This window comes from Camellia sinensis, unplaced genomic scaffold, assembly GCF_055761805.1.
Source record: "Camellia sinensis isolate YWXY unplaced genomic scaffold, ASM5576180v1 Unanchor1, whole genome shotgun sequence".
Taxonomy (NCBI): Eukaryota; Viridiplantae; Streptophyta; class Magnoliopsida; order Ericales; family Theaceae; genus Camellia; species Camellia sinensis.
This window is the reverse complement of record NW_028128987.1, coordinates 10,143,322-10,169,548: the sequence shown is the minus strand read 5'-3', so window position 1 is coordinate 10,169,548 and position 26,227 is coordinate 10,143,322. Positions and strand designations below refer to the sequence as shown.

Here is a 26,227-nt window from a genome sequence, read left to right as displayed (position 1 = left end):
TAGATTTATATTTTTATTTATGTATAGATTGAATTCTTCTTCTTCTTTTTTTAATTATAGTTAGAATAGTTAAATTAATTAATTTTCAAACTTGAAAGTAAATAAATAAATAAATAAAATTTATAGTGCTGGATTGGACCCAAAAAAAATGGCATTAGATGGATTGGGCAAAGACAACTTGGCACAAATGCTGTACTATATATTTATTTTGTGACTAACTAAAGTTACTGTGAGGCGGGGTTTATATTTTAGGAGAATTGTGTATTAATGGGACAAATTAAAAAAGTTACACTACACATTCGAATATTTTAGATACAAGTTTGACACACAAGAACACTTACGTCATACATAGAAAATGACTTGCACTAAACATAAGATAAGACATATTTGTACTACATAAAAATGAGATTTTTTTTTATTCCAATTGATTTGAGATTGACTAATGCTATATGTATCAATTAGTATACTAACTAGTGTATCAATTAATGATGTGACATAATTTAAGATATTTTTGATATTTGTAATTTGTATAATGAGTTGGGTTAATAATAATGGTATAACTAATGTTGGTACAATAGTTACTACACTAATTGGTGTATGTAGTACCACTCTTTGAGATTTCACCTTATATTTTTTTAAGTTGAATTTATTTTAACTTTGCACCGCATGTGCAATCATTCTATACTATGTTATAAAGGGTTTTCTTAACTTTGTATTTGTTAGGAATGCATTAACTTGCCTAACCTAATTAGTTATCATGACACTCGTAAAGGTTTAGTTCCAAAAGAGAGTTTATGGGTTCAACTCTCCCTAAGGGAAATTTGAATTAAGAGACAAGCACTAGGTACTTTGCAAAGGTGATGAAATTAACTCTCATTACATGCTAATCTAACAACTAACAATTAACTTTCGTCGATCCAAAAAAAAAAAAAAAAAGTTTCAACTTTCTCTACCATTAGAGAGAGTAAAAAAGATAATAATGTATGGAATCTTCTATTTACACATCAACTATTCTCTCAATTCACACCAGTATCCCAAATTTCTATAACTACTATTATATCCTTCAATCAAATTACCTACACCTTCCTCCCTTATCTTCTTCCATCACAAACCTTAACCCTAACCCTATCCACCACCCCTCACCACCACCACCATGACGCTAGTGAGTTAAACCATGGTGTGTGCAAATAGAAACTCCCTAAATGTATAGTGTTAAATAATATTTCTTTCATAATGAGACTAAAATAACCATTTTGACATTTTCTTACATTTTTTTTATCTACTTATTTTTTTCTGAATTTTTTGATCTCCCACACGCATTAAAAATTACTCTTTGACATTTCATATTATTTTTTACAAATTAACAAAATGCAACAATAAGTTTCTTCTTATTGACATAGACATAGTAATACTTCAGTTGGTGAAATTTGTAAATAAGAAAATATATATTATTTAAATCGTCTTTCAAGATAAATCATCAAAATGATATTATTTACAACAGTTTAGTTTAGTTAACGGGGATAAAGATCTGAGACTATGGTGTGCAAGAATTTTAGCAAAACTCATAAATTAATTGTAGGGTTGAAAATTGTAAGGGTAGTTGGGAGGAGGGAACTAAAAAAGTGTGGGTGGTGAAAAGAACTAAAAACGGAGTTAAATTTTCCATTTCATTCTCTAATTTGTTTTCGATTTAACAAATTTTAAATGAATTTCAATATGTAATTATGAATTAGAAGTTTTAGCCGTTATATCATTGGATAAAATATAATATAAAAGTATATATATATATTTATCTTTTATGCTAGATAAAATTTTTATAATTCACTTAATTTTTTTACTCTAAAATGTTACTGATCAAGTGATGATATACATATTTGTTAGTTAATACTTCAAATAAAATATTAATGATATAACACAATTAAAACAAGGCTTCAATGCAATTTAAATTAAAGCAACTTATATACATGATTTCAACTATTTTTTCTTTTAAAATTTAAAATTAGTACTATTTAATTTTAAAATAAATTTTAGTTATTTGTTTATGACTTTGGATAGCGCATGTTTTATGCTAGGCATATCCAATATTTAAAACAAAACCAGCAAACGCAATGAGAGGAAAAAAATAAAATTGACAAACCAAAACAACAAAAATCAAAATAGGTGTTATCTAACAATGATTTTTGGAAGGCATATGTTGATGGAGCTCTTCTGAAATTTTGGAGAAGCAAAAAAGTGTGTACCGCAAATTTTTTGTCTTCCTATCTCAAAAAGCTTGGTTGTTAAATTATGTTTCGAGATACCCATACCACAAAATCCTAACATTATCTAACAGTATTATTCAGGCCAATTGAATTCCCACATTATCACAATAATCAAACCCTAACTTTAACCTTGCTACCGAGAAATGGCTTAACTACAAAACAAAGATTCAAGTACCAAAAAACCTCTGCTCAAAACCGGGCCACTTAGAACAAAAATATTCCAGTGAATAATACACTAATGTTGTGTTTGGTTGGAGGATTTGGAGAGGGATTTGGAAAGGGAAAAGGAAAAGGTATGTAAAAGTAGGTGAAATATAGGCATGTTTTATTCACATTTCACCTACCTTTTCCATTTCCCTTTCCAAATCCCTCCCCAAATCCCCCAACCAAACACAGCATAAAAGTTGATCTCAAGCCAAAATATGATAACAGTTAGAATCCATCTTATCTGAACATTTGATTCAAGAATATCTTTAGCATGTCGCTTGTCAATAGCCCAGCCTTTGGTTCTGCTTCTGTCTTCTTCTGTCCCCATCTGTAAGAATGTTCAACATTTGATATTGCACCTAGCACGGTTCATCCTCCTTCGGTGAAAGATAGCAGATATTTCTATTGAAGGGTGATCTCAAATATAACTCCTTCAAGATTTCCTACCACTGATCGGCTCCCAACAATTTCAGTTATCTGCAGTCCATGGCTAATTGCTTCACTGATAACCATTGCATCCATGCTGCACAAAAAGAATTGGGTAATTGTATGACAAAATAGATCATGCAGGTAGAAGAAAAGCGTGCTCTCATTATAGTTAATATGTTTCTCATCAAATCATCAAATACGTTTGTATCACTTCCGGTGTTGCAAGTATCTAGAGACAAGCAGGGGAGGCAGTTTAAAAGTTTCAATTTCACAACAATTACAAGATTTTTGAAAATTAAGACCCATGTCGCTTTGGTCCTCAAAATCTCAATTTTGGCAAACAAAAATACAAAAAAGAACCACCAAATCTTCTAAATTACCCATAAATTTTCGGGGAATAAAAGCTGGTTAAGTATTAAAAGGGGCAGCCTGATTATCACATTTCAATTAGGACATGCACCATAATTCACATTGGTTTGACATGCCACTGAATATTTAATAAAATCTTAGAATAGATATTTCCCCAAAAAATCACTTTTATCAACACCCATTAAATGTGATTGTACAAATGAGAATCTGCATAATTGTGCTGAGGCAGGAACAATACTAATTGGAGTTCATTTTTTACGATGAAACACATTGCGTTACTCTTCTTTTTTTTATTGAAAATTCCCTGAAATTCTTATTATTACAATTTAAAATGAAGCAGTTCCATAAACCATGGTAACAATAATATCAAGAGAAGCATATGTATATGAATGAGTTACTTACACTTTGGCTCGGGAAACATAAGCCAGTAGGAATTTGCAATTTCCTTCCTCCCGAATGTGGAGGAGCTGTTGCACGGTATCAAAAAGCAACGGGATGCTAGACTGTTGAAAGCTTACAAGTTGTCAAGGCTTTCTTTTCTCACTTTTCTTCTTAGGTTTTAATATTTTCAAAATAAGAAAGCAAAAGTTCCAACATATATGAGCTACTAGCATCCAACATTTGGATCCTGTAACAGCACTTCAAAACAAATGTTTGAAGTTTCAATAATACCAAATATTGCACCTACTTGAGATCAAACACATGCTAGGAATGCAAATGGCATGGTCACAAAATGATCCAATTTAATTTTTTCAAAGGATATAAACACAATCTAGTCTTGTAGCTGAAGTCATTTCCATAAACCACATAAATAACAACTGGCATCATTGATTACAAATAGTGGTAATAGTAGTAAGCCCTAGCAGCAGTGGCACTAACAGTAGTACTATAAGAAAAGTTTTATTCTTAAGGTTGTTTTATTGTTTTCAATTTCAAACACAATTAAACACGTTTCAATAACCTTGAATATAAATGATTATTAATAATACTAATAGTTGAATCTACATGATTAAATACCGTAGGCATATGTATACATGTGTGCTTTCATGTGTATTTAGATGTATGTATTGTATGTGCATAGGCTTGTATGCATATTACTTGAAACCTCAAGGATAAAAATGAAAATTAGGATATAAATATCAGCACCAAGAACCAGATCAAATCCACCTGGATGCCTATTCAAAATTTGGTCGAGCTGATCAGAATTTCCCCATTCCAGCCTCTCCACCATTAGCCCTGCACGAAAAAGGTCAAAAACAGGATATCAACTTATCCAAACATAAATGTATAATTTTCAGCATGGTTACTCACCAGCAGAACCATTAGAATTGTCAGTAGACGAGTGGAGATCTATATTTTTATTCAGGATCTGAAAATGGACAAATTATGTAATTAATCTGAAAATGGACAAATTATGTAATTAATCAAAAAAGTAACAATATGAAAAGATTAGATACAGAACTCATCCAATTTTTTTTCAAAAAAATGAAATTTAATTCAGTGACCTTGCCTTGAGGACTTCCTCATTATGGTCTGTTAATATGACTTCACAGCAAAATCTGCTGCAGAGAATTCCAGTAACACCTGCACTTTGGGGCGCAGCATTTAGTCTATATCATGAAGGTCTTAAATGAAAAAATTCTATGAAAATATATCAAATTATGCATGCACTGCTGCATCAAAGGGAATAACGTGGGCTAACCATAATAAATGACTTGTGAAGAAACAAAGGGAGACAAAAATTCCCATAATATGAAAAACTAAAAATTACAAGTCTAATAACAAGTCATAGCAGCGCACTTTTTGCCCTCTATGCCTTTAAATTAGGAAATAATATAGACCAATGGACCATAATAAAGATATTCCACAAAAACTTTTTCTAAGTCCACAAGCTCTTAAACACCTACTCATCTTGTAAAGAAGCTAATATTATCCAAGAATACTAAAAGCATCAAAGAATGAATGGAACCTTAGAATTGAAAGGTGGTCAACTACTCCACACTCCCAAGTCATATGGAGCATCGACTATGAAAACCAGCCTTCTGTAATTTCATCATTTTACTGATCCAGAATAAGATACTATCTTATGGAGCTGTCCATATGATCACACAGAAACTTCAAGGGAACAAAGAAGCCCAAAACTCCTCGACAGAGGAAGAAACAATTCACCATTGAATAGAGGACAGTGATTGAAGAATAATTTTCTGAGAAATGCCTTCACTTTCTGGGTCTCTATAAATCCTCAACTTCAAAACTTTTTCTTTTTTGGACAGAGAACCGTCATATCATCCAACTACATAATCTAGGGCAGGAGTTTTATTCAATAGTGTTGAATACCTCGCTTTTGTTGTCTAGTTTGACAACTCACTTTCAGAACTCTAGTGTTGCAGTATTCTAGAAAATGCTTCTAAATTGTTTTGCATGATCTATCAATTGATCTAGAGGATTTTTTTCTTTTTCTTTTCAGATTGCTTTCTTAACATAAAAATTAACATTCATGGAAATAACTGAGTTTTGGCTCTATCAAACTGCATGGAAGCAGATATCTATTGGATTATAGATATATAAAATTTGAACAGTAGAAGAAACATGTAAACTCGTGTCAGAATCACTTACCAACACCAGAGCCTAATTCTATCACAGAACATCTGCTGAGCATCTCAGGATTTTTTGAAAGGTAATTATTCAAAAGAGTTGCACCAGGCCACACCAACTGCCCCGTCAAATCAAAATCAGCTGTCACAAAATAATTTGATCAAAACATAATTGCTAGATCATATGGAAAGACGGCACATAGCGTTAGGCAAACATGTACTCAATACTGTTGAAACAATCTTCTGTGTAAAATAAATAAGTTAAAACCAAATCAAACAAATAAAATAAATTACTTACAGAATTTATTTACCGAACCGAATAAATAATTAAAAAGATCAAGTCGAGTGTGTGACACTCAGTCTTTAAGACAGATTCGCCCCACTCCGGTGCTTACGGATAAATAGCGTCTATCTCCCAAGATACAATGATCTTTACACAAATTGTAGTAGCACTCCAAAAAATTTGTATGGCGAACTAGAACCTGTGTTTTATACTCCCTGAATTTTTTTTCTAAAAACTAATATGAAGAACAATGCAAAAGAGAGCAAAAACGGGAAGAGCAAATGAATTTTTCTCGATTTCAGGATGTCCCAAAACTGTTGGAATTATTCTGAATTTTTAGGCAATCTAGAACCTGTTGGACAGATCCGAACAGGTGCAAATAGAAGTCAACAGGTGCAGAATTCAAATGAACAGATTTGAATTCAAACAGAACAGGTGCAACACTGTTTTGAACAGATAACTGCTGGGCAATTTTAATCTGTTGGAAACTGCTGGCAGTTTTAAACCTGTCTGGGAAGAAGTGAACCTGTCCAGTGCAAAACAGGTTGAAAACTGTTTGGACTGGTTTTGGAAAAAGACCCTGATTGGGAGCAAAAAATTTGAATTCAAATTGGAGCATAATTCAAATTTTTCTTGCAAAAAATTTTGGAAAAATTCAAATAAATTTTGTCAAAAAAATTATAGTTAGGACCAACCTGACCCACAACCCACACCCGTGCCCTACTCGGCTCGGCCAGTCGGGGACAGCGACGCACGTGCGTGTGGTGATTTGAGCCAAAATTCAATTTGTCCATAACTCCTCCTTTCTACAAACTTTGGGTGCTCCTTGGGGCACAACCCAAGTGTTGTCACCTAGAATGGGACAAGCCTTACAAGGAAACACACATTTTATTCTTTAATTGTCCAATTCCACGAACCCGAAAACGATGTCAACTTCTCATTCACTCATAAATAGTTTTGACGAACCGTCTTCACCGTGTGACTTGCCATTCGGCAAGGAACACGTCACCTCTTTGAACCCACCCCAAAAAATGTGTGGGACCCATTCAAATTTGGGCTCAAAGTTGGCCCAAAATAAACCTATAAAACCATAATTCCAACAATCTCTCACATGAATGGAATTTGACAAAAAGAAAATGCAACATGATCTAATTACAAAGAGTACAGAAATTGAAAATATTCTGCAAAGGATAGGTAGCTTTTGGCCTTGAACCTTTCCTTGTGAGACACTATCGGATTTACTAGCTAACCAGTGAACATGATGTCTTGAACTGTTCAGCCATTGTGTAAACCAGGACAATAGAACTCACACAATATATTACCAGACACAATTTAGTTCTCACAATTGTGTTCATTTTGGCCCTGAACAACCTGGTCTTTCATGAGTGCTCTAGAGAATTGTAGCCCTTCACAAATCTCATAAAACCAACCCAGTTCACACTCATATAGGTGATTCTTATGAACAGTATCCTGCCATACTCCACTAGGTATTCCTAGATATAAAAATCATTAAAAGTTTTACATAACCTAAAACGCTATAGGCATCACTATTTCATCATAGAAATGGGTAGGAGTTTGTAGAAATTTAATGTATAAAGAGAAATAGAGAATTGTATTATTGATTGATATAATGTTATTGATCTCTATTACAATGATTCATGATTCCTATATATAGAAGAGGGTGAGTGTGTAGTAGGTAAGGAGTAGGTGAAGTGGAGGTGGTAGTGGTGTAGTGGGTTAGGTTTAGTGGAGTAGGTGAGGTGGTAGTGGTGTAGTGGGTTAGGTTTAGTGGAGTAGGTTTAAGTGGGTGAAGTAGGTGATAGGTTTTAACAGCCCCCCGCAAACTCAAGGGGGATAGGAACTAACCAACTTGAGTTTGGAGAGAGTAACAAAACAAGAAAATACATAAAAAATAAAAGAGGATAGGAGACACTGTATGGTCGTGTCAGACCGTTGTAGAAGACCGATGTAGAAGACACTGGCTCGTGTCGGACCGATGTAGAAGACAGTTTATGGGGTCATGTCGGACCGTTGTAGAAGACAGTTTACGGAGTCTTGCTGGACCCTTGTAGAAACTAACCGAAATCAATGTCGGGACAGTTTACAGAGTCTTGTCGGACCCATAAAGGAGCTAACCAGAATCAATGTAGGGACAGTTTACAGAGTCTTGTCGGACCCATGAAGGAGCTAACCGGAATCAATGTCGGGACAGTTTACAGAGTCTTGTCGGACCTTTAAAAAGTCGCACCCTCAAAAGGCGTGCCATCAAAAGGCGTGCCCAATCCATAAAAAGACGTGCCATCAAAAGGCGAGCCCAAGTCATAAAAAGATGTGCCGGACATGATGGCGAGGCACGTGAGTGCCTTGGCTGGCGCGCCCGTTTGTCGTCTGGCGTCAAGTGGCGCGCGATACGCGTGGCTGCCTCGGCTATTTAACCAAGACGGAGGCTGAGGCTGAGGCAAAAGCTGAGACAGAAAAACTGAGAGAAACCTCTGAAAAATTCTTCCTTTGCTGAGAGAGAAACTCTGTAATACGCTGTAACACTCTGTTGCCCAGAAAATGGCTTCGTCTTCCCGTGGGCTGCTCACTCTCTTTCCCGACCTCAATGAGTCAACAAGAGAGAGAACTGGTGCGGTGGCCAGTGAACCTCAACCAAACACCTCTGTGTTTGCTCCATTGAACTTTCCGATGCGGTCAGTGGAGCAAAAAATGGCGGTGCAGTCGGATGTGGAGGCCAATCAGTATACCTTGAAGTCATGTGTGGAAACCATGACTGCGGTTACAAATTTGTCGAACCGGCTGCAGAGTAGGACAAATGAGGTGCAGCAGTTAAACGCCCAACTGGCTCTGCTCCAACGCATGTATAAGGATGCGCGAGCAGAGATAAGTGTGCTAAAGGCGGAAAACAAGGAGCTGAAGCGGAAGGCCAGTTTTATGTTCCGATTTGGAGGGCCGCCATATGCTGTAGTGGAGGAGCAGGGTGGAGTGAATGTGCTCGGTGGTGTGGGAAACACGGAGGCAACACCGGCAAGGGCCGTCCAGGACGGAGGCAAGAAGAAGAGACCTGCAGCAGAGTAGAGAAGAAAAATCCCACTGTGGGTGTTGGGTGTGTTGTGGTGGTTTGTTTGTTTGTTTGTTTGTTTGTTTTTTTTTTTTTTTTTTTTTTTTTTTGTGTAAAATTGTGATCGGGGTTGATCCTGACATGAATAAAATAAGTGTGTTTGGCAAACTCGAATGGTAGGTGTGGTAATGCAGAAAAATCAACTGGAATGAATTTTTTTTTTTTTTTTTTTTTTTTTTTGTGAAAATAATAATAATATTAATATAGGTATCATGGAGTGGGCGGTGGTACAAAAAATATTGTGTAGAAAAAGAGGGAGATGGTGGAAAAGGGAGGCCACTCATGTTATTAAAATAAATTAAGGCATGTGTTTTCATCATAAGAAGTGAGTTGGTGATAAAATAAAATAAAAGAAAATAAAATAAAAAGAAAGTTGGGTGGTGGAAAATTATTGTTTAGACAGAGAGAAGGCATGTGAGGTGTAAAGTGGAGGACAAAATAAAAGAAAAAAGGTGAGAAATGTGATGATTTCTGTCCCTTCGCACAAAAACAGTACTACTACCACTCTGTATACCATTTGTTGCCGAATTTCAATTCACTGTGATTTCGAGGAGAGAGATTGAGGCTGTGAAGATGATGCCATCGACAACCAATGGTACTACAATGCCAAATACCGAGCAAACTTTCCGCCTAAATTGGGCAACCTTCAGCGCAGGTGCGGCGCCGCCAGCAAGAGTAGGGCGGAAGCAGCGGAAGCTTAAGGGGCCAGAGGCGGCAGCCCGTATTCCGACTGTGACGCACCTTCTCATGTAAGAAGAGAGCATGTACTACCACCACAACCCAGATCATGAGACCAACAATAGTCAACAACAGCAGATTCAAGCCCAGCAATACTCAGATTACTATGCATTTAGAGGCCATGAGGTGTACCAAACACCATTCAAGGAGGGGAAGAAAAGAGGGCTGAGAAGCTTGATCAGAAGCAGGTTGGCCATAGGAAGTCCATTGATACATTTGGACAGAGGACTTCACAGTATAGAGGTGTCACAAGGCATAGATGGACTGGTAGATATGAAGCCCATCTATGGGACAACAGTTGTAAGAAAGTTGGAAGATGCAGGAAAGTGAAGGTATGTGTACAAAATTCCAGCGGGCAGCGAAGGCAAGGTTGCCGGCCGGCTGCCCGCCGGTGAGAAAACAAAATACGGGCCTAAATCTTATGGCTCTGATACCATGTAGAAATTTAATGTATAAAGAGAAATAGAGAATTGTATTATTGATTGATATAATGTTATTGATCTCTATTACAATGATTCATGATTCCTATATATAGAAGAGGGTGAGTGTGTAGTAGGTAAGGAGTAGGTGAAGTGGAGGTGGTAGTGGTGTAGTGGGTTAGGTTTAGTGGAGTAGGTGAGGTGGTAGTGGTGTAGTGGGTTAGGTTTAGTGGAGTAGGTTTAAGTGGGTGAAGTAGGTGATAGGTTTTAACAGAGTTTAACTCCCCAGTGATCCTTATGAGACATACACAACTCGGTTGTCCCTTTAAACCTAGATCTTGGGATTCCAGTTAACTAGGTTGGGTTGCCGTTGTGATAACTCTTATTTAATAAGCTTAAGTCCCATTACCCTCGATGAATTCTCAATTAACTCTCTTGCTAACCCTTTGGTTAGTGGATCCGTTATGTTGTCTTTAGACTTTACATATTCAATGGAAATAATTCCATTAGAGAGTAGTTGTCCACGGTGTTATGTTGATGACAAATGTGTCATGACTTACGGTTATACATATGACTCTGTGCTCTACCTATTGCTGATTGACTATCGCAATGTATGCATATAGCAGGCACCAATTTTGGCCACATTAGAATATCTTTAAGGAAGTGACGAAGCCATTCTGCTTCTTTCCCAGCTTTATCTAAAGCTATAAATTTTGATTCCATAGTAGACCTAGCAATGCAAGTCTGTTTGGAAGATTTCCAAGATACAGCCGCCCCACCAAGAATAAAGGCATACCCACTGGTAGATTTTGAGTCTCTAATATCCGATCTCCAGTTTACATCACAGTATCCTTCAAGCACTACTGGATATCTAGTATAATTCAACCCAATGTTACGAGTAAATCTGAGGTATCTTAGAACCCTTATAATTGCTTTCCAGTGTTCTACTCCTGGATTACTCGTATATCTACTTAATTTACTTACTGCATAAGCTATATCTGGGCGAGTGCAGTTTATCAAGTACATTAAGCTTCCAATAATTTGGGCATACTCTAATTGAGAAATACTTTCTTGTACATTCTTAGAGGAAACAAATTAACATCCACAGGTGTTCTAGCAAGATGATCATCATCTTTGCTGAATTTGTCAAATATTTTCTCAATGTAATGAGATTGTGACAAAACATAACCTTCTGATGTTTTGGTAATTTTCATACCAAAGGTTGGTTTGGGGTGTCCTAAAAAAGTGCACTTTTTGTCTTTTTACGAAAAGATGTGCAGAAAAGTAGAGAGGTGATGTGATGAAAAAAAGATAAAAAGATGGATTATACAGTAGATGCCAAACAAGGCTCAAGTATTACATTAGCAATCCCCATGTCCTTCATGTCAAAATATTTATTCAACATTTTATTGATAATTTTAGCCATGTCATTATTACTACCTATGATGAGCATATCATCCACATAAAGACATACTATAACATAATATTTGTTTGTGTTTTTAATATAAACACATTTGTCACATTCATTAATTTTAAATCCATTTGACATCATTGCCTTGTCAAATTTCTCATGCCATTGCTTTGGCGCTTGTTTTAAACCATATAATGATTTAACCAATTTACACACTTTCTTTTATTTTCCTGGAACAGAAAATCCTTCTAATTATTTCATGTAAATTTCTTCATTTAACTCACCATTTAAAAAAACTGTTTTCAAATCCATTTGATGAATTTCTAGATTGTACAAAGATGCAATGGCAATTAGCATTCTAATGGATGCTATTCTAGTAACTGGTGAGTATGTGTCAAAGTAATGAAGACCTTTTTTTTGTCTAAATCCTTTGACTACAAGTCTTGCCTTGTATTTGTCAATTGATCCATCCTCAATTTTCTTTTAAAAATCCACTTGTATCCAAGAGGTTTACAACTTGGTGGCAGATCCACCAATTTCCAAGTGTGATTTTGCAAGATTAATTCAACTTCACTGTTTACAGCTTCTTTTCATAAAAGAGCCTCAGGACTGAACATAGTTTCTTTAAAAGTTAAAAGCTAATTTTCTAACAAAAAAGTTAGAAAATCTGGACCAAAAGATTTTGAGGTTCTAGCATGTTTACTACACTTAGATTTCTCTTCCTCATTTTAATCCATCTCTTTCTTTTGTTCTTGATCTTGTTCTTGTTCTTGATCATGACTAGTAATAGCATCATAAGATCTTCTATTAGTACTAGTCTCTTATCTAGTTTTTTTTGGAAACACATGTTCAAAGAAAGACGCATTCCAAGATTCAATAATAGTATTTACATGCATTTCGGAATGTTCTGACTTATGAATCAAAAATCGATATGCACTACTATTCATGGCATAACCAATGAAAACGCAATCAATAGTTTTAAGACCTATCTTAGTCTTTTTAGGATTAGGAATAGCCACTTTAACCAAACACTCCCTACACTTTTAAGTATTTATAGGATGGTACTCTCTCATACCACATTTCATAAGGTGTTTGATTCACTTTCTTTCGGGGTACTTTATTAAGTATATAATTAGCAGAAAGTATTGCTTCTCCCCACAAGTTCTGAGGTAATCCAGAACTTATTAACATGGCATTCATCATTTCTTTTAAAGTCCTATTTTTCCTTTCAGCAATTCCATTTTGCTGAGCTGAATAAGGAGCGGTGGTTTGATGAAGTATTCCATGTTCTTTACAAAACTCACCAAACGGTGATTCATATTCACCACCTCTATCACTTTTAAGTTTTTTAATTTCCTTACCAAGTTGATTTTCAACTTCATTCTTCTATTGAATGAAAGTTTCCAAAGCTTCATCATTGGTTCGAATTAAATAAACATAACTATATCTAGTATAGTCATCTATAAAAGTGATAAAATATTTTTTCTCACCTCTAGTTTGAATTGATTTAAAATCACAAATGTCACTATGAATTAATTCAAGTGGCCCCGTATTTCGTTCAATTGAATGAAAAGGAATTTTGGATAATTTTGCCTCAACACAAATTTTACATTTATGATTTGAATCAATTTCAAATTCAGGTAAACATTCCATATTAATTAATCTACGCAAAGATCCATAATTAACATGTCCTAGTTTACCATGCCATAAATTTGAAGACTCAAGCAAGTAAGAAGAACATGTATCTTTATTAATAACAGAGGGTACAACAGTCATTACATTCATTTTGAAAAGGCCATCAGACTGTAACCTTTTCCTACATACATTCCGTTTTTGGTAAGTACAAATTTGTCACTTTCAAAACTAACCTAAACCCATTTTTACTCAACAAAGATCTATAGACTAGATTCTTGCGAATATCCGGAACATGCAGCACATTGTTGAAAGTAAGTTCCTTTCCAGATGTCATCTTCAGAATAATCTTTCATTATCCTTCAACTTTAGAAATGGAGGAGTTGCCCATAAAAAGTTGTTCACCGTTGTCCACTACAGAATAAGATATGAACATCTCTTTGTTGGCACAAATGTAGCGAGTAGCTCCAGTGTCCACACACCATTCTTTAGGATTTCCGACAAGGTTTACCTCGGAAACAACCGCAAAGATTTATATCATCTACACCATTGAAAATTTTGTCCACTTCGGTTATATTGGCTTGAGCAAGCTTCTTGCTTGATCTTCCTTTGCGTTTGCGTTTGCGTTTGCTACGGCAATCTTTAGCCTGATGTCCCTCTTTGCCACAGATGTAACATTTGCCATTGAACTTGTACTTTTTAGTTTTCCCTCCTTTAGCGCCTTGTGCGGAACTTTCTCCAGAAAACTTTCGTTTCTTTGCTTTTGGAGCATGTTCCACCACATTTGCCTCAGATTTCATTGGATGCTTACCAGCCCGCTTCTCAGAATTGTGGTTGTCCTCCTCAATCCTCAAACGCACCATCAATTCTTCCAAAATCATTTCTTTGCGCTTGTGTTTGGGGTAGTTCTTGAATTCCTTTCAGCCTTGTAGCAATTTTTCAATTAAGGCAGCAACTTAGGATTCATGGAGAGACATGCCTTCTATATGAATGTCATGCAGAATGAGTTGGAGATCTTAAACTTGGCTGATCACAGTCTTAGAATCAACCATCACAAAGTCCAAAAATTTACCTACAACAAATTTCTTCGAACCAGCATCCTCTGTTTTGTACTTTTTCTCCAAAGACTCCCAAAGTTCCTTTGTCGTTTTGATAGGACTGTAGACGTTGTATAATGTGTTGTCAAGTCCGTTCAAGATGTAATTCCGGTAAAGGAAATCAGCATGTTTCCAGCCATCGACCGCAGCAACCACTTGCCGGTCAGTTTCATCCTCGTTCAGAGTAGGAGCATCCTCACGGAGGAAACGCGCCAGGTTGAGAGTAGTAAGATAAAACAGCATTTTCTGTTGTCATCTTTTAAAATCAATTCCTAAGAACTTCTTTGACTTCTCACCGTGATTGACTGGCACAGTCACAACAGGAGGAGGGGTTGGAGCAATTGCAGCCATCACATCAATACTTGTTTGAGTATTAGTTTTAGTAGCCATGAATTCTAAATTATAAAACAAAATTAGAATTAGAATTTTATACTACACAGAAAATTAAACCATAAACACAAAATTTAATTCTGTAAAAATAAAAGAAACAAGAATTGTAACTTTTATTTCCAATTAATTTGAAAATAAAATAAAATTTTATTTAAACAGATTAATTTCACACAGAAAATTAAATTTCTGTAACACTTCAAACATTAAAATACTGAAATAAAATTTTAATTAATGAATACTCATAAATTATTTCTAAAAATCAAAATTAATTTCTGACCAATTTCACAAATAAATATTCTGAATTGTTAATGACTATCAGTATATTACTACTAGTTGTCAAACAAAATAAACAGTATATTACTACTATTTGTCAAACAGTATATTACTATTATTTGTTTTTTCATCCAGAATATTATTTTGTAAAATCACAGAAAATAATTTCTATAAGAAGAAGAAAAGAAGAAAATGAAACAAACGAAAAATTCTGTATAAACAGAATAATTCGATTCTGTCTTAAGATCGTTGGAACAATCTTCTGTGCAAAATATATAAGTTGAAACCAAATCAAACAAATAAAATAAATTACTTACAAAATTTATTTACCAAACCGAATAAATAATTAAAAAGATCAAGTCGAGTGTGTGATACTTTATCCTTAAGACAGATTTGCCCCGTTCTGGTGCTTACGGATAAATGGCATCTATCTCCCAGGATACAATGATCTTTACACAAATTGTAGTAGCACTCCAAACAATTTGTACAGCGAACTAGAACATGTGTTCTATACTCCCTGATTTTTTTTTCTAAAAACTAATATGAAGAACAATACAAAAAAGAGCAAAAATGAGAAGAGCATATGAATTTTTCTCGATTTCAAGATGTCCCAAAACTGTTGGAATTATTCTGAATTTATAGGTAATTTGGAACCTGTGGGGCAGATCCAAACAGGTGCAAATAGAAGACAACAAGTGCAGAATTCAAATAAATAGATTTGAATTCAAACAGAACAGGTGCAACACTGTTTTGAACAAATAACTGCTGGGCAATTTTAATTTGTTGGAAACTGCTAGTAGCTTTAAACCTGTCTGGGAAGAACTGAACTTGTTTGGTGCAAAACAGGTTGAAAATTGTTTGGACTGGTTTTGGAAAAGACACAGATTGGGAGCAAAAAATTTGAATTCAAATTGGAGCAAAATTCAAATTTTTCTTGCAAGAAATTTTGAAAAAATTCAAATAAATTATAGTTAGGACCGACTCGACCCACAACCCACACTCGTGCCCGGCCCGGCTCGGACGGACGGACGGACGGCGCGCGCACGTGTGGTGGTTTGAGCCAAAGTTCAATTTATCCATAACTCCTCCCTTCTATAAACTTGGGGTGCCCCTTGGGATCCAACCCAAGTGTTGTCACCTAGAACTTATATATACACATAAGTTCTCTTAAAGTTTCAATGTGGGACAAGCCTTACAATACAAGGAAACCCACATTTTATTCTTTAATTGTCCAATTCCACGAACCCGAAAACGACGTCAACTTCCCATTCACTCATAAATGATTATGACAAACCGTCTTTACCATGTGACTTGTCATGCGACAAATAACACGTTACCTCTTTAGACCCAACCCAAAAGAAGTGTGGGACCCATTCAAATTTGGGCTCAAAGTTGGCCCAAAATAAACCTGTAAAACCATAATTCCAACAAATACATGGTTGGGATGCCTTCTTTGTTCTAGGGAAGGCCCACTAGTCCCGAGAATAACCTCGTCGCTAGAAAGAGCCTTGTGGGTCATGCCGCCTTCCTTACATTAGGATTGGGATGCCCTTCTCGTACTCTTATGGCTAGAAAGGGTTACCTTATTACTTTATATATAATATGCTTGGTTCCAATGATTAGATCTCCTTGGCCGTCTGTAAGGTGCAGGTCCAATCTATCTAGCTAGGGCGGAAGGGCCAGGTCAAACCCGCTTGACTCAAAAAGCAAATCCCAATCCATAACCCAATACTAAGATGGAAAAGAGGAAATAAGAGCCGCTCTCTTCAACTTGTTTCGTCATTGCCCGTCTTGCATCGTTTCCACCGTTCAGGCTTGCTAATCCACTTCTCTACCCTCTGGACTTTATAAGCTTATCGACGCCCTCCTAGGTACCGGTTAGTTATTAGCCGGCCTAAAAGGGAGACTTGGAACTTATAGGCAACTATGCTTAGGTTGAGCCCGGTTCATGCAGGCGGCAAGAACGCAATGGCAATGGGGTAAATAGGGATTTGGTGCACAAGCATTGTCTGCCACTTTGGGAAGAATTATGAGAACGTAGCCAATTCCTTATGATGATTCTAGCTCAGTAATTAGAGGGTTAGCTCAGTAATTAGAAGTAACCCTCTGTCTTAGGTTTTCTAGTCCGAATCCAGCCTCCGGCCCTGTGCACATGTTTTTTCTCCGATGCCTACCTAGTTGAGTTAATTTCCCACCAACTTCTATTATACCATGAGGAACCATCTCATTTATCACTCAGGGTAAGGAAAAATATAGCAGTAGATCCTGTCGATTCAGTAGAAGTAGATCTAGAACCAGCTTCCCCACCATTACCTCCACCAGCAGCATAACGCCTAGTTCCAGATCCTCTAGCAGCAAAGAGCCTACAGCAGCACTACCTAAAGTAGCAAAGCAAGGAGCAGCAATTCCAGTCACAGTAGTTGTAGCAGAGTAAGCTAGAGACAGAAGCAACGAGAAAGGCAGGAGCAGATCATTGAGTTGGAAGGAAGCTGTTGGGTTTGGGGAACTAAGCTTCATCTCTTATGGAAAAGCTGGAGGAGAAATGCTGATGGATAGACTCTGGGAGGAGTTGCATCCATAAGTGTTTTGCAATGGGGCAGTCACGTAGCACGTGAAGGGAGTCCTCCATGTTGTGGCTGCACTCTTTACAAGACCCATCAGTAGTTAGGTGCCTTACCACTCTGACCTTAGTAGTCAGCAATCTGTCTTGTCTTGCTAGCCAAAGGAAGTACTTTATCTTAGGAATGGGTTTCCCCTTCCAAATAGCCTGCCACTTCTTTGCTTCCACATCTGTTTGCTGGCCTGTGACTACGGCATCGACAGATTTCGTACTGAAATTTCCACTCAGAGAGTCCTTCCAGATCAGAGAGTCTGCAATTCTCACTTGAAAAGGCTTGTCTAATATGGGGTATCAAGTTCATGCGGATCAGCTCCACAAAGTCACTCCACTTCCAATTTCCATCTTCATCAATGTAATCACAGACCCGATAAGACTAGCAGGTGGAATTTGTTGGGTTGCTACGTCCACCAGTGGGCCTTCACCTCTCCACCAGTCAAGCCAAAATTTTGCTCTTTGCCCATTCAAAATTAGCCATTTACTTCCCATCTTTAGGATGTCCTTCCCCTTGAGAATGCTTCTCCAAGTATAGGATGACTTAGAATTTGCTTCACAATTGAAGAAAGAGGAGTTGTTTAGATACTTGCTTCCCAGAATCGAGGCCCATAGGGAATCAGGTTCTGTTACGAATTTCCAGCCCATTCTTGCCATAAGGGCTTTGTTCATTAGCCCCATGCTTCTCAGACCTAACCCTCCCTCCTCTTTGCTGCTACAGAGCTTCTCCCATGAAACTAGGTGGATCTTCTTCTTGGTTTCATTGCTACCCCCAACAACTTTGCAATTGAGTTTCTCAATCTCCTGGTTGACTAATTCGGGAATTCTGGTTGTTTGCATGGTGTAAGTAGGGAGTGATGATGAAGTGACAGATTGGACTAAAAGTGTTCGACCTGCCATGGAGAAGTGTTCAACTTTCCAGCCAGCTAGTCGGTTTTGTACCTTTTCCAACACATGGTGATAGGTTGCCTTATAGACTCTGCCATGGATTAATGGGACCAAAAAAGACTTGCCCAGGTCTGAGGTGAGAGGAATGTTGCAATTAGAACTGATGCTTCTACGCCGGAGAAGAGAGAGAGAAGACAGCATACGAACATCAAGTGGAGCAAGGTGGCGTACTCTCCTAACCAAACAAGCACATAGAAGAACGATTTGAACCAGTAACAGCAACCAACCAATTGTGAGGGCTAGCCAAACAAGAAGCACAAAAGATCCAACACTCTTGCTGTCGTTACAAGCCTAAGGGCGAAGGGTGGGACATTGATCCAAAGCTCGAGTACGGTCCGAAGCCCTTCCTCCATGAAAGGCTCGGGCAGAAGGTAGAAAGGCTAAGACAAAGCCGCTTCCTAAGTCACTCAGGTATGGCTTTGGTTACGTAAAAATACCACCTCTTCACCAGTAGCCAAGGTAGGTGCGTGAGCTCTTTAAAGTGTTTAGTACCTCACTGGTGCTCTTCGCCAGATCTTTTTTAAAGCAATAAAAACTCCTTCCTTATGAAAGGGTCTCGTTCTGCTGTATGGACTTTCCCCAAGGTGTAATAAGTCTTATCTAGCTAGATCCTAAGATCTCGATCCACAGCTTAGTAATTCACAGAATACGAATAATAGGGACTAATACGAGAATGCAAATAATAGGTCCTTTTAGCCGAATCCAGGTTTTGAGTTGACTTCTAGTTCTGGACCGATGGGAACTCCTACTCAGAAACGAGTAGCTTCCAACTTATAACACCTTTTGGGACTCTAAGCTAAGTAAGGATCAGAAATCCAAGCTTTTGAGTTTGTAGCTAGGTAGCTAAGCCAGTAGTAGTTCAGTTCAGGTCAGGGCATGAAGCTGCAGGTTCTATTTGCGGTCGTGATACAGAGATCAGAGGCAACTTGTTATATAGGTAGCTGTGCATGTTAATAGATCTTCTTCTATACTAGTAGTAGCAGTAGTGGGTGAATCGGTTTAATATGGATGGTTTTTTTCTTTATTAGACGGATAAGCACAGTTATTGCTGTATGTCCCAACATTCAGCCGAGGTAGGCTACTAACTTGCTCGTTAGAAGTAGTTAACGAACGGAAATAAGGCCATTTGATGTCTATAAGTGAAGATTGGATGGATGCCCGCTCCTTAGGTATGCTTTCAAAAGGGTTGTTTTTGATGCGTGCTGGTGTTCGTGGTCTGTTGGTTTTTCTGTTCTCGTGGGGGAAGGCGAGATTAGCGCATCTACAAGTTGAGAGTGTGCTCGGGCAAGTGGGCTAACCAGAACTACTAGTAACGGGATTTGCCTACAATCCGAGTAAGGGGAATGGAACTCTTGTTTGAGAACTTTAGCTACGGACTTAGGTTAGCTAGCTCAACTTCTCCTATGGCTATTTGGATTAAGGAACTAGGGTAATGCGAAAACAAAGAAGGCCTAATAATGGTGAATCGAATCAGGCGCAACAGCCGTTCCAAGGCTTTTATGCCACCGTTCAGGCCTTATTTAAGATAGGAGAATGAGGTTCAAGCAAGAGACCCCGGGTTTTGCCTAAGGCGAGTAGCAGACTCTGGTTTCAGTGCATGTGTGGAAGGCAACTCTGTTTAGCCAGCAAGCATAGGAAGAAATCCCCCCTGAGGAACTTACTATTAATGCTAATCCATTAGCTCTAGCTCGGAGTTTGCCCTAAGTTGTCTCGAAGTTAGCTGTTTGGCATGAGTTTGGGCTTTTTCCTTTTTTTCTTGAAAGCTTTCGATGCAGGCAAAGAAAATCTCTCTCAAAGAGCTCCTGACAGGTGCGACAAGGTAAGAAGGTCTTTGTTCAAGTCAAGTGACTTAGCTTAGAGAAAGAAAACCGTTAGTGAAGTGTCAGGAGATGCGTACAGTTTCGGCACTCGAAGAAAAGCTACTTCTTTGATTGTTCCGGGAAGTACTACTTGAAAGTCAAGCTCTTTGTTGCAAGCCAAGCAGAACAGAAGATAGAGGAAACCGGAACTTTAGCTAGTAGACAAACTACTTTCGTTAGCAAGCAGCACTCTCATCAAGTAGGGCAAATCTCATACCCAATTGAAAAAAAGGTCTTGGAATCGACTTAGAGAAAAATACCCCTCACATTAGCAGACCCTTTAGGGAAATAAGATGAATATGTTAGAGTGGTAGAGTTTCATTTCTATTCATTTCAAACAGAAATTATATGTAAATATACTAACAGAAACCTAAATCAACAACAAACTATTGCGCCATAGAAAAGTTGGAGCTTTTACACACATAAAGAAAGAGATGGACCCAAATATGTGATCATATACAACAATGTATTAAACTATTAAAACTCTTCTCTCTAGTACAGCTTCTTCTATTATTCTCTCTCAAAACATTCCATAGCTTGGCAAAAAACACAGGAGGACATAAAACTTCCTCTCACAAATTCAACATCTTCAAAATAACTGCTCCTTCAATAAAATCAATCAACTTACCAGTGTACAATGTGGTCAAAAAAAATCCAACTCATTTCAGCATTCTTTTAAGTTTTATCAACTACCTGAACATTTATTCAACTGATTACAAATTGTAAATACATAAAAAGTTTTATTTTTTATTTGGGGAGCATGAAATTAGGGACGAACCACTAATTATCTATATGGGTATTTCATCCTTATAATTTATCAAGCATTCATTGACTTCTTTTTCTACTCTATAAGTTACAACTTCTTATGCACTTGGTATTGTAATTTAGTGTGGTATGGTTCCTCTCTCTCTCTCTCTCTCTCTCTCTCTCTCTCTCTCTCTCTACATATATATATATATTCTATTAGAAAATGCAAACAGGGTTCTTGGCATGAACCCTTTCTCTGTCACAGTATTCCCAAATTAACCTTGTTCTGTAACTGTCAAATTCAAACTATGGGTTCTTTTTAACCGCACACCCTGGAGTATAAAAACGAAATTAACAACTTTAGGGCAATACATGTGATTATGTACACCTAAAAGTTGTTAATTTTGTTTTTACACAGATTCATTGGTATGGAAAACAAGTAGTGGAAGAGTGAAGATTAAATGAAAACGAAAGAACTGACTCGAGGCAGATTGGAGGCAAAAGAGCTGAAGAACTTGAGACCCAAAAGTGAAAGTAGTGAGCTGGTAACTGCAACCACAAAATCAAACCCACAACCCCTTGTTCCATTTAGAAAGAGTAAACAGCTCTTGACTGACAGTGAAATGAAAGAACAAAAAAAAAATTATATACAGAATAAGAATGAAAGAGAGATAGAGATATGATTCCATACTCATCATTGATGAAGAAAGATTCGTCTAGACAAACAATATCGTCTTCTCCTTCTTCTTCTTCTTCTTCTGCTGTTGCTGTTGCCCTTTCCATCTATTTGGTCCTAACACGAGTGATTTGGAAAGAAAGAGGGGTTTGCTTCTGTTTACCACGAATTAACACGACTGATTTGGAGAGATGAAGGTTTGCTTCTGTTGCTGTTGGTGTTGCCCAACTTTTTCTGAGAGAAATTGGAATAGTATAATACTCTTTTTTGAATAATTTACTCTTTTTTGAATCACCTCAAAACCAGAAAAATATGAGAGAAAATAGACACAGCTAATAGCCCCACCACACCTTTTATTCGAGGATTCCTATATTTTTAATTTTTATTTTTTATTTTTTATTTTTTTTAAGGAGTAAATTGTTAAAAAATTCAATTCAAGGAGGGCATAAGTAGGGATGGATATCGGTTCGTTGGTTTTTCCCCCACCTGATTCAACCCTCTTTTTCTACGATTTAAAAATGTTGTTTTAGCGCATAAGAGCAGTTTAGACTAAGGCCAAGTTTGGGAAGACTAAATAAGTGCACTTTTTGACTTTTTACGAAATATGGGTTGGATTTGGGTTGGGTTTGAAGTGATGTGTTAGAGAAGTGATGTGACTTAAATAAGATGATGTGATTTAAATAGGATAGTGACTTTTTGACTTTTTGAATTTTTTGGAGGATGCCAAACTTGGCCTAACATTTTCAACTCAAAATATTAATGAGTTGAACTTTAAATTTATACTTTCAATTCAGTCACGATTGGCCCAACCCATTATTAATTTATTTATTTAAAATACTTTTTTTTTGTTGGGATCTAAACTTGTTGATTTTATTGAAACTTATATTTGTGGTGATGTGTGATTGAATTTATTTTAAAAAAATCTTTTAATTTATACACAAAATCTATCAATTTATAATATTGTCAATATATTTATTTAAGAAATATGATGTGTGATTTAATTTAATTATGAAATTTTTTTTTTTTAACATATAGCCTGATTGGTGGGCTTAGAATTTATAATTATTTTTTGGACTAGGTTTGGACAAATATAAAGGCTCGATGTTGAAGTCAGGCCGAGGTTGGGCAGACACAAAGTCTCTTGTCATCTAAAAAAAGTGAATGAAAAAAAAAAAAAAAACAAAACAAAACAAAACAAAACAAAACAAAAGCATTAACAACAAATGACCCCGTAGTATAACGATTCCGGATTAGACCCGACCATATTCTTGCTTTTGAATTCGGGAATTCATATCCTTAACTATTGTTCATTTCATTTTCGTCTAGTTACTAGTTGAGTTTGGTTGTTTATGAGTTATTATTGCGTTTGGAACAAGTGGAGGATTAGTTTTTTAAAAAGTTGTTGTCCAGTTTCTTCTTGTTTGCTCGAACGATCTTTCTTGTGCTTGAACAGATGATGAAGACGTTCGAGATGCTTGGCATTGAGAAAGACGGGTTGAAGATGACCTTGGCATCTTTCCAATTGAAGGGAGATGCCGGTCAATGGTGAAAGTATGCGCGATGGCGCATTGAAGCGACTTGATAGGCCTTTGTCAACATCTTCCAGGTCAAGTTTTTGCCTCTCACTGCTAGGGAGAAGTTGAAAGATCAGTTTCTGAAGCTCAAGTAGCTTAACACACCTGTAACCAAGTTTGAGGGTATTTTTACTAGCCTCTCTAGATTTTCACCGGAACTTGTGTCAACAGAGAAACGTCATTGTATTGAGTTCGAGAAAAGGTTGAGAAGCGGGCTGCTTTTCAAGGTGACTGGGTCTATTATTAGGGATTATAGTGGCCTTGTGGAGGTGGCGGCTCACCTAGAGATCGTGATCCAATCTGATGAGGAGTGGATGAGGGGCTCCAAATAGAGAAGTCAAGAAGTTCAAGGGGAGGTATGGCACGACAAATGGCAGAGAGGTTCTACCCCACAACAGTTCTAGGCAGCACAATTCAAAGCTACTTTTCTTGTATTGAGTTTTGGTTTTGGAAGAGGTAGTCAGTGTGGGATCACTTGTTTTAAGTGTGGTCGGTTGGGCCACAAGCCTTTAGTATCCCAAAAACTTACTAGATCCTACTCAAAATGCACACTTTGCTGCATTAAGTCAGAGCTGATATGTCTTGAGGATGTCAAAGACTGCTTACAGGTCGGCCAGATGACCTTCAGGTTCCTTGGTTTTCACGACCATGTCGTCAATGTACACTTCTACCGTTTCGCCAATCAGGTGTTTGAACATCTTGGTTACCAATCTTTGGTAAGTTGCTCCTGCGTTTTTCAGCCCGAAAGGCATCACTCTGTAGCAGTACAGTCCTTTAGGGGTGATAAATGCAGTATTCTCTTCATCTGGGGGGTACATGGCTATCTGATGGTATCCCCTGTATGCATCCAGGAAGCTCATCCTCCTATGCCCCGAAATGGCGTCTACCAGCTGGTCAATCTTGGGTAGAGAAAAGCTGTCTTTGGGACGGGCTTTGTTTAAATTGGTAAAGTCTACACAGACCCTCCATTTACCGTTCTTCTTCTTCGCCACTACTGTGTTCGACAGCCATGTCAGGTAATTTACCTCTCGAATGGCCCTGGCCTCGAGAAGTCTGTCTACTTCTTCTTCCACTGCTTCGACGTGTACCAACGTCGATCTTCTTGCTCATTGAATTACAAGTTTGGCCGACCTGTCAACGTTCAGCTTATAGCAAGTGACCTCGGGGTCAATGCCTAGCATTTCGTAAGGCATCCACGTGAACACCTCAATGTTTGCTCTCAAAAAAGCTTCCAATTATTTTTCCTCTTCTTCGGCTAAGCCCGAGCCGAGAAGAAAGAAGCGTTCTTCATCCCCTTCCTGGACGAGAATTTTCTTCACTGCTTCTTCACTCTTCTCGGCTGGTTCCATGCCAACATCTTCTAGGACCTCTACGTCCTCGTCTTCAACATCCGTCTTTTCTGGTTCTCGAATGCTGCATGTGGATTTCATTGCTGCCATGGAGCAATTTTTTGCCTGCAGCTGATCTCCTCTGACCTAGAGGGCAACAATCTGCACTGTCTTCCGCTTGTCTTTAGAGTTAGATTCAGTTTAGAGGACAACCACCTACTTATTATCAGTGTGGGCAATCGGGGCACTTGATGAGGTGTTTCCTTCAAGCAAGTGGCACATTTGGTACATTTAGTTCGAGACAGACACAAAACCATCAACCTACCCATTCAATGCAGGCCTCAAGGACCAATCAAGGAGCCTCTTCGTCTCAATCAGTGTATCAGACCTATGCTTCGAGGGGTGAGCAGGTAAAGTAAAGACCCATCGGGCATGTGTATACTGTTACCACACCATATCAGTTGCCAGAGCCTTTCATTGCAAGAGATAACTTTTTTTTGTTCAACTTTATTTCCAATGTATTGATTGATATTAGTGCATCTCATTCCTTTCTTTCGTCTACATTCGCATTAGTTTTGGGGTTATAAGTGGTTTGGCTAGCGTCTCCGCTCAGGGTAGACTCACCAGTTGGGGGTAAGGTTATCTTGGACCGAGGATGTCACGGTTGTGAGAAAGAGGTTGTTGGTCACCGACTTCCTTTTGCTTTTGTATTGATAGACATGTCGAGTTTCGATGTCATCTTAGGCATGGATTGGTTGTCTTTGTACCGTGCCATTATAGTTTATTATTGTCAAAAAGTTATAGTAAAGTTTTGTTGCCAATGTATGACTCACGTGGTCGAGGTGAGCTTAATTTCCTTCTTGCAACTTTATTGGGTAATGAGAGTGATGTGGTCCGAGTTGATTTGTTGAGGGTAGTTTGTGAATACCCGAACGTCTTTCCATAAGATCTTACTAGTTTGTCACCCCACCGAGAGATTAAGTTCTCCATTGACTTAGTGCTTGATGGCACCATATAGATTTGCACCCGCTGAGTTGTATGAGTTGAAGATTCAGCTCCAAGAACTACTAAATAAGGGTTTCATTCGCCTAGTGCATCGCCTTGGGAAGCACTAACTCTCTTTGCTAAAAAAAAGGATAGCACATTACGACTGTGCATTAATTACCGGAAGTTAAACAGGGTAACTGTTAAGAACAAGTACTCATTACCACGTATAGATGATATGTTTGACCAATTGGAGAGGTCTCGTTATTTTTCTAA

The 26,227-nt window shown here is 37.5% G+C and overlaps 1 protein-coding gene across 1 annotated transcript; it reads right to left on the bottom strand.

The window, feature by feature from the left end:
- Positions 1 to 2,427: 2,427 nt before the first annotated feature.
- Positions 2,428 to 22,398, bottom strand: LOC114257570 (Putative methyltransferase family protein). The gene is made up of 8 exons (XM_028197349.2): positions 22,081 to 22,398; positions 21,871 to 21,938; positions 5,883 to 6,002; positions 4,777 to 4,850; positions 4,578 to 4,635; positions 4,401 to 4,502; positions 3,669 to 3,780; positions 2,428 to 2,991 (listed from the first exon to the last, which is right to left on the bottom strand). The coding sequence occupies exons 1-8, from the start codon at positions 22,170 to 22,172 to the stop codon at positions 2,871 to 2,873; spliced, it is 747 nt and encodes a 248-aa protein (XP_028053150.2). The 5' UTR covers positions 22,173 to 22,398; the 3' UTR covers positions 2,428 to 2,870.
- Between the last annotated feature and the right edge of the window lie 3,829 nt (positions 22,399 to 26,227).

Bases quoted from the DNA above. Each gene is read 5' to 3' on its own strand.
- LOC114257570 (XM_028197349.2), bottom strand. From the start codon at position 22,172: ATGGAAAGGGCAACAGCAACAGCAGAAGAAGAAGAAGAAGAAGGAGAA. The intron at 6,003-21,870 runs GTCAGTTCTTTC...ATTTTGTGACAG, and splicing joins TTGCCTCCAATCTGCCTCGA to CTGATTTTGATTTGACGGGG. The intron at 3,781-4,400 runs ATATCCTAATTT...GACAACTTGTAA, and splicing joins GGTTCTTGGTGCTGATATTT to GCTTTCAACAGTCTAGCATC.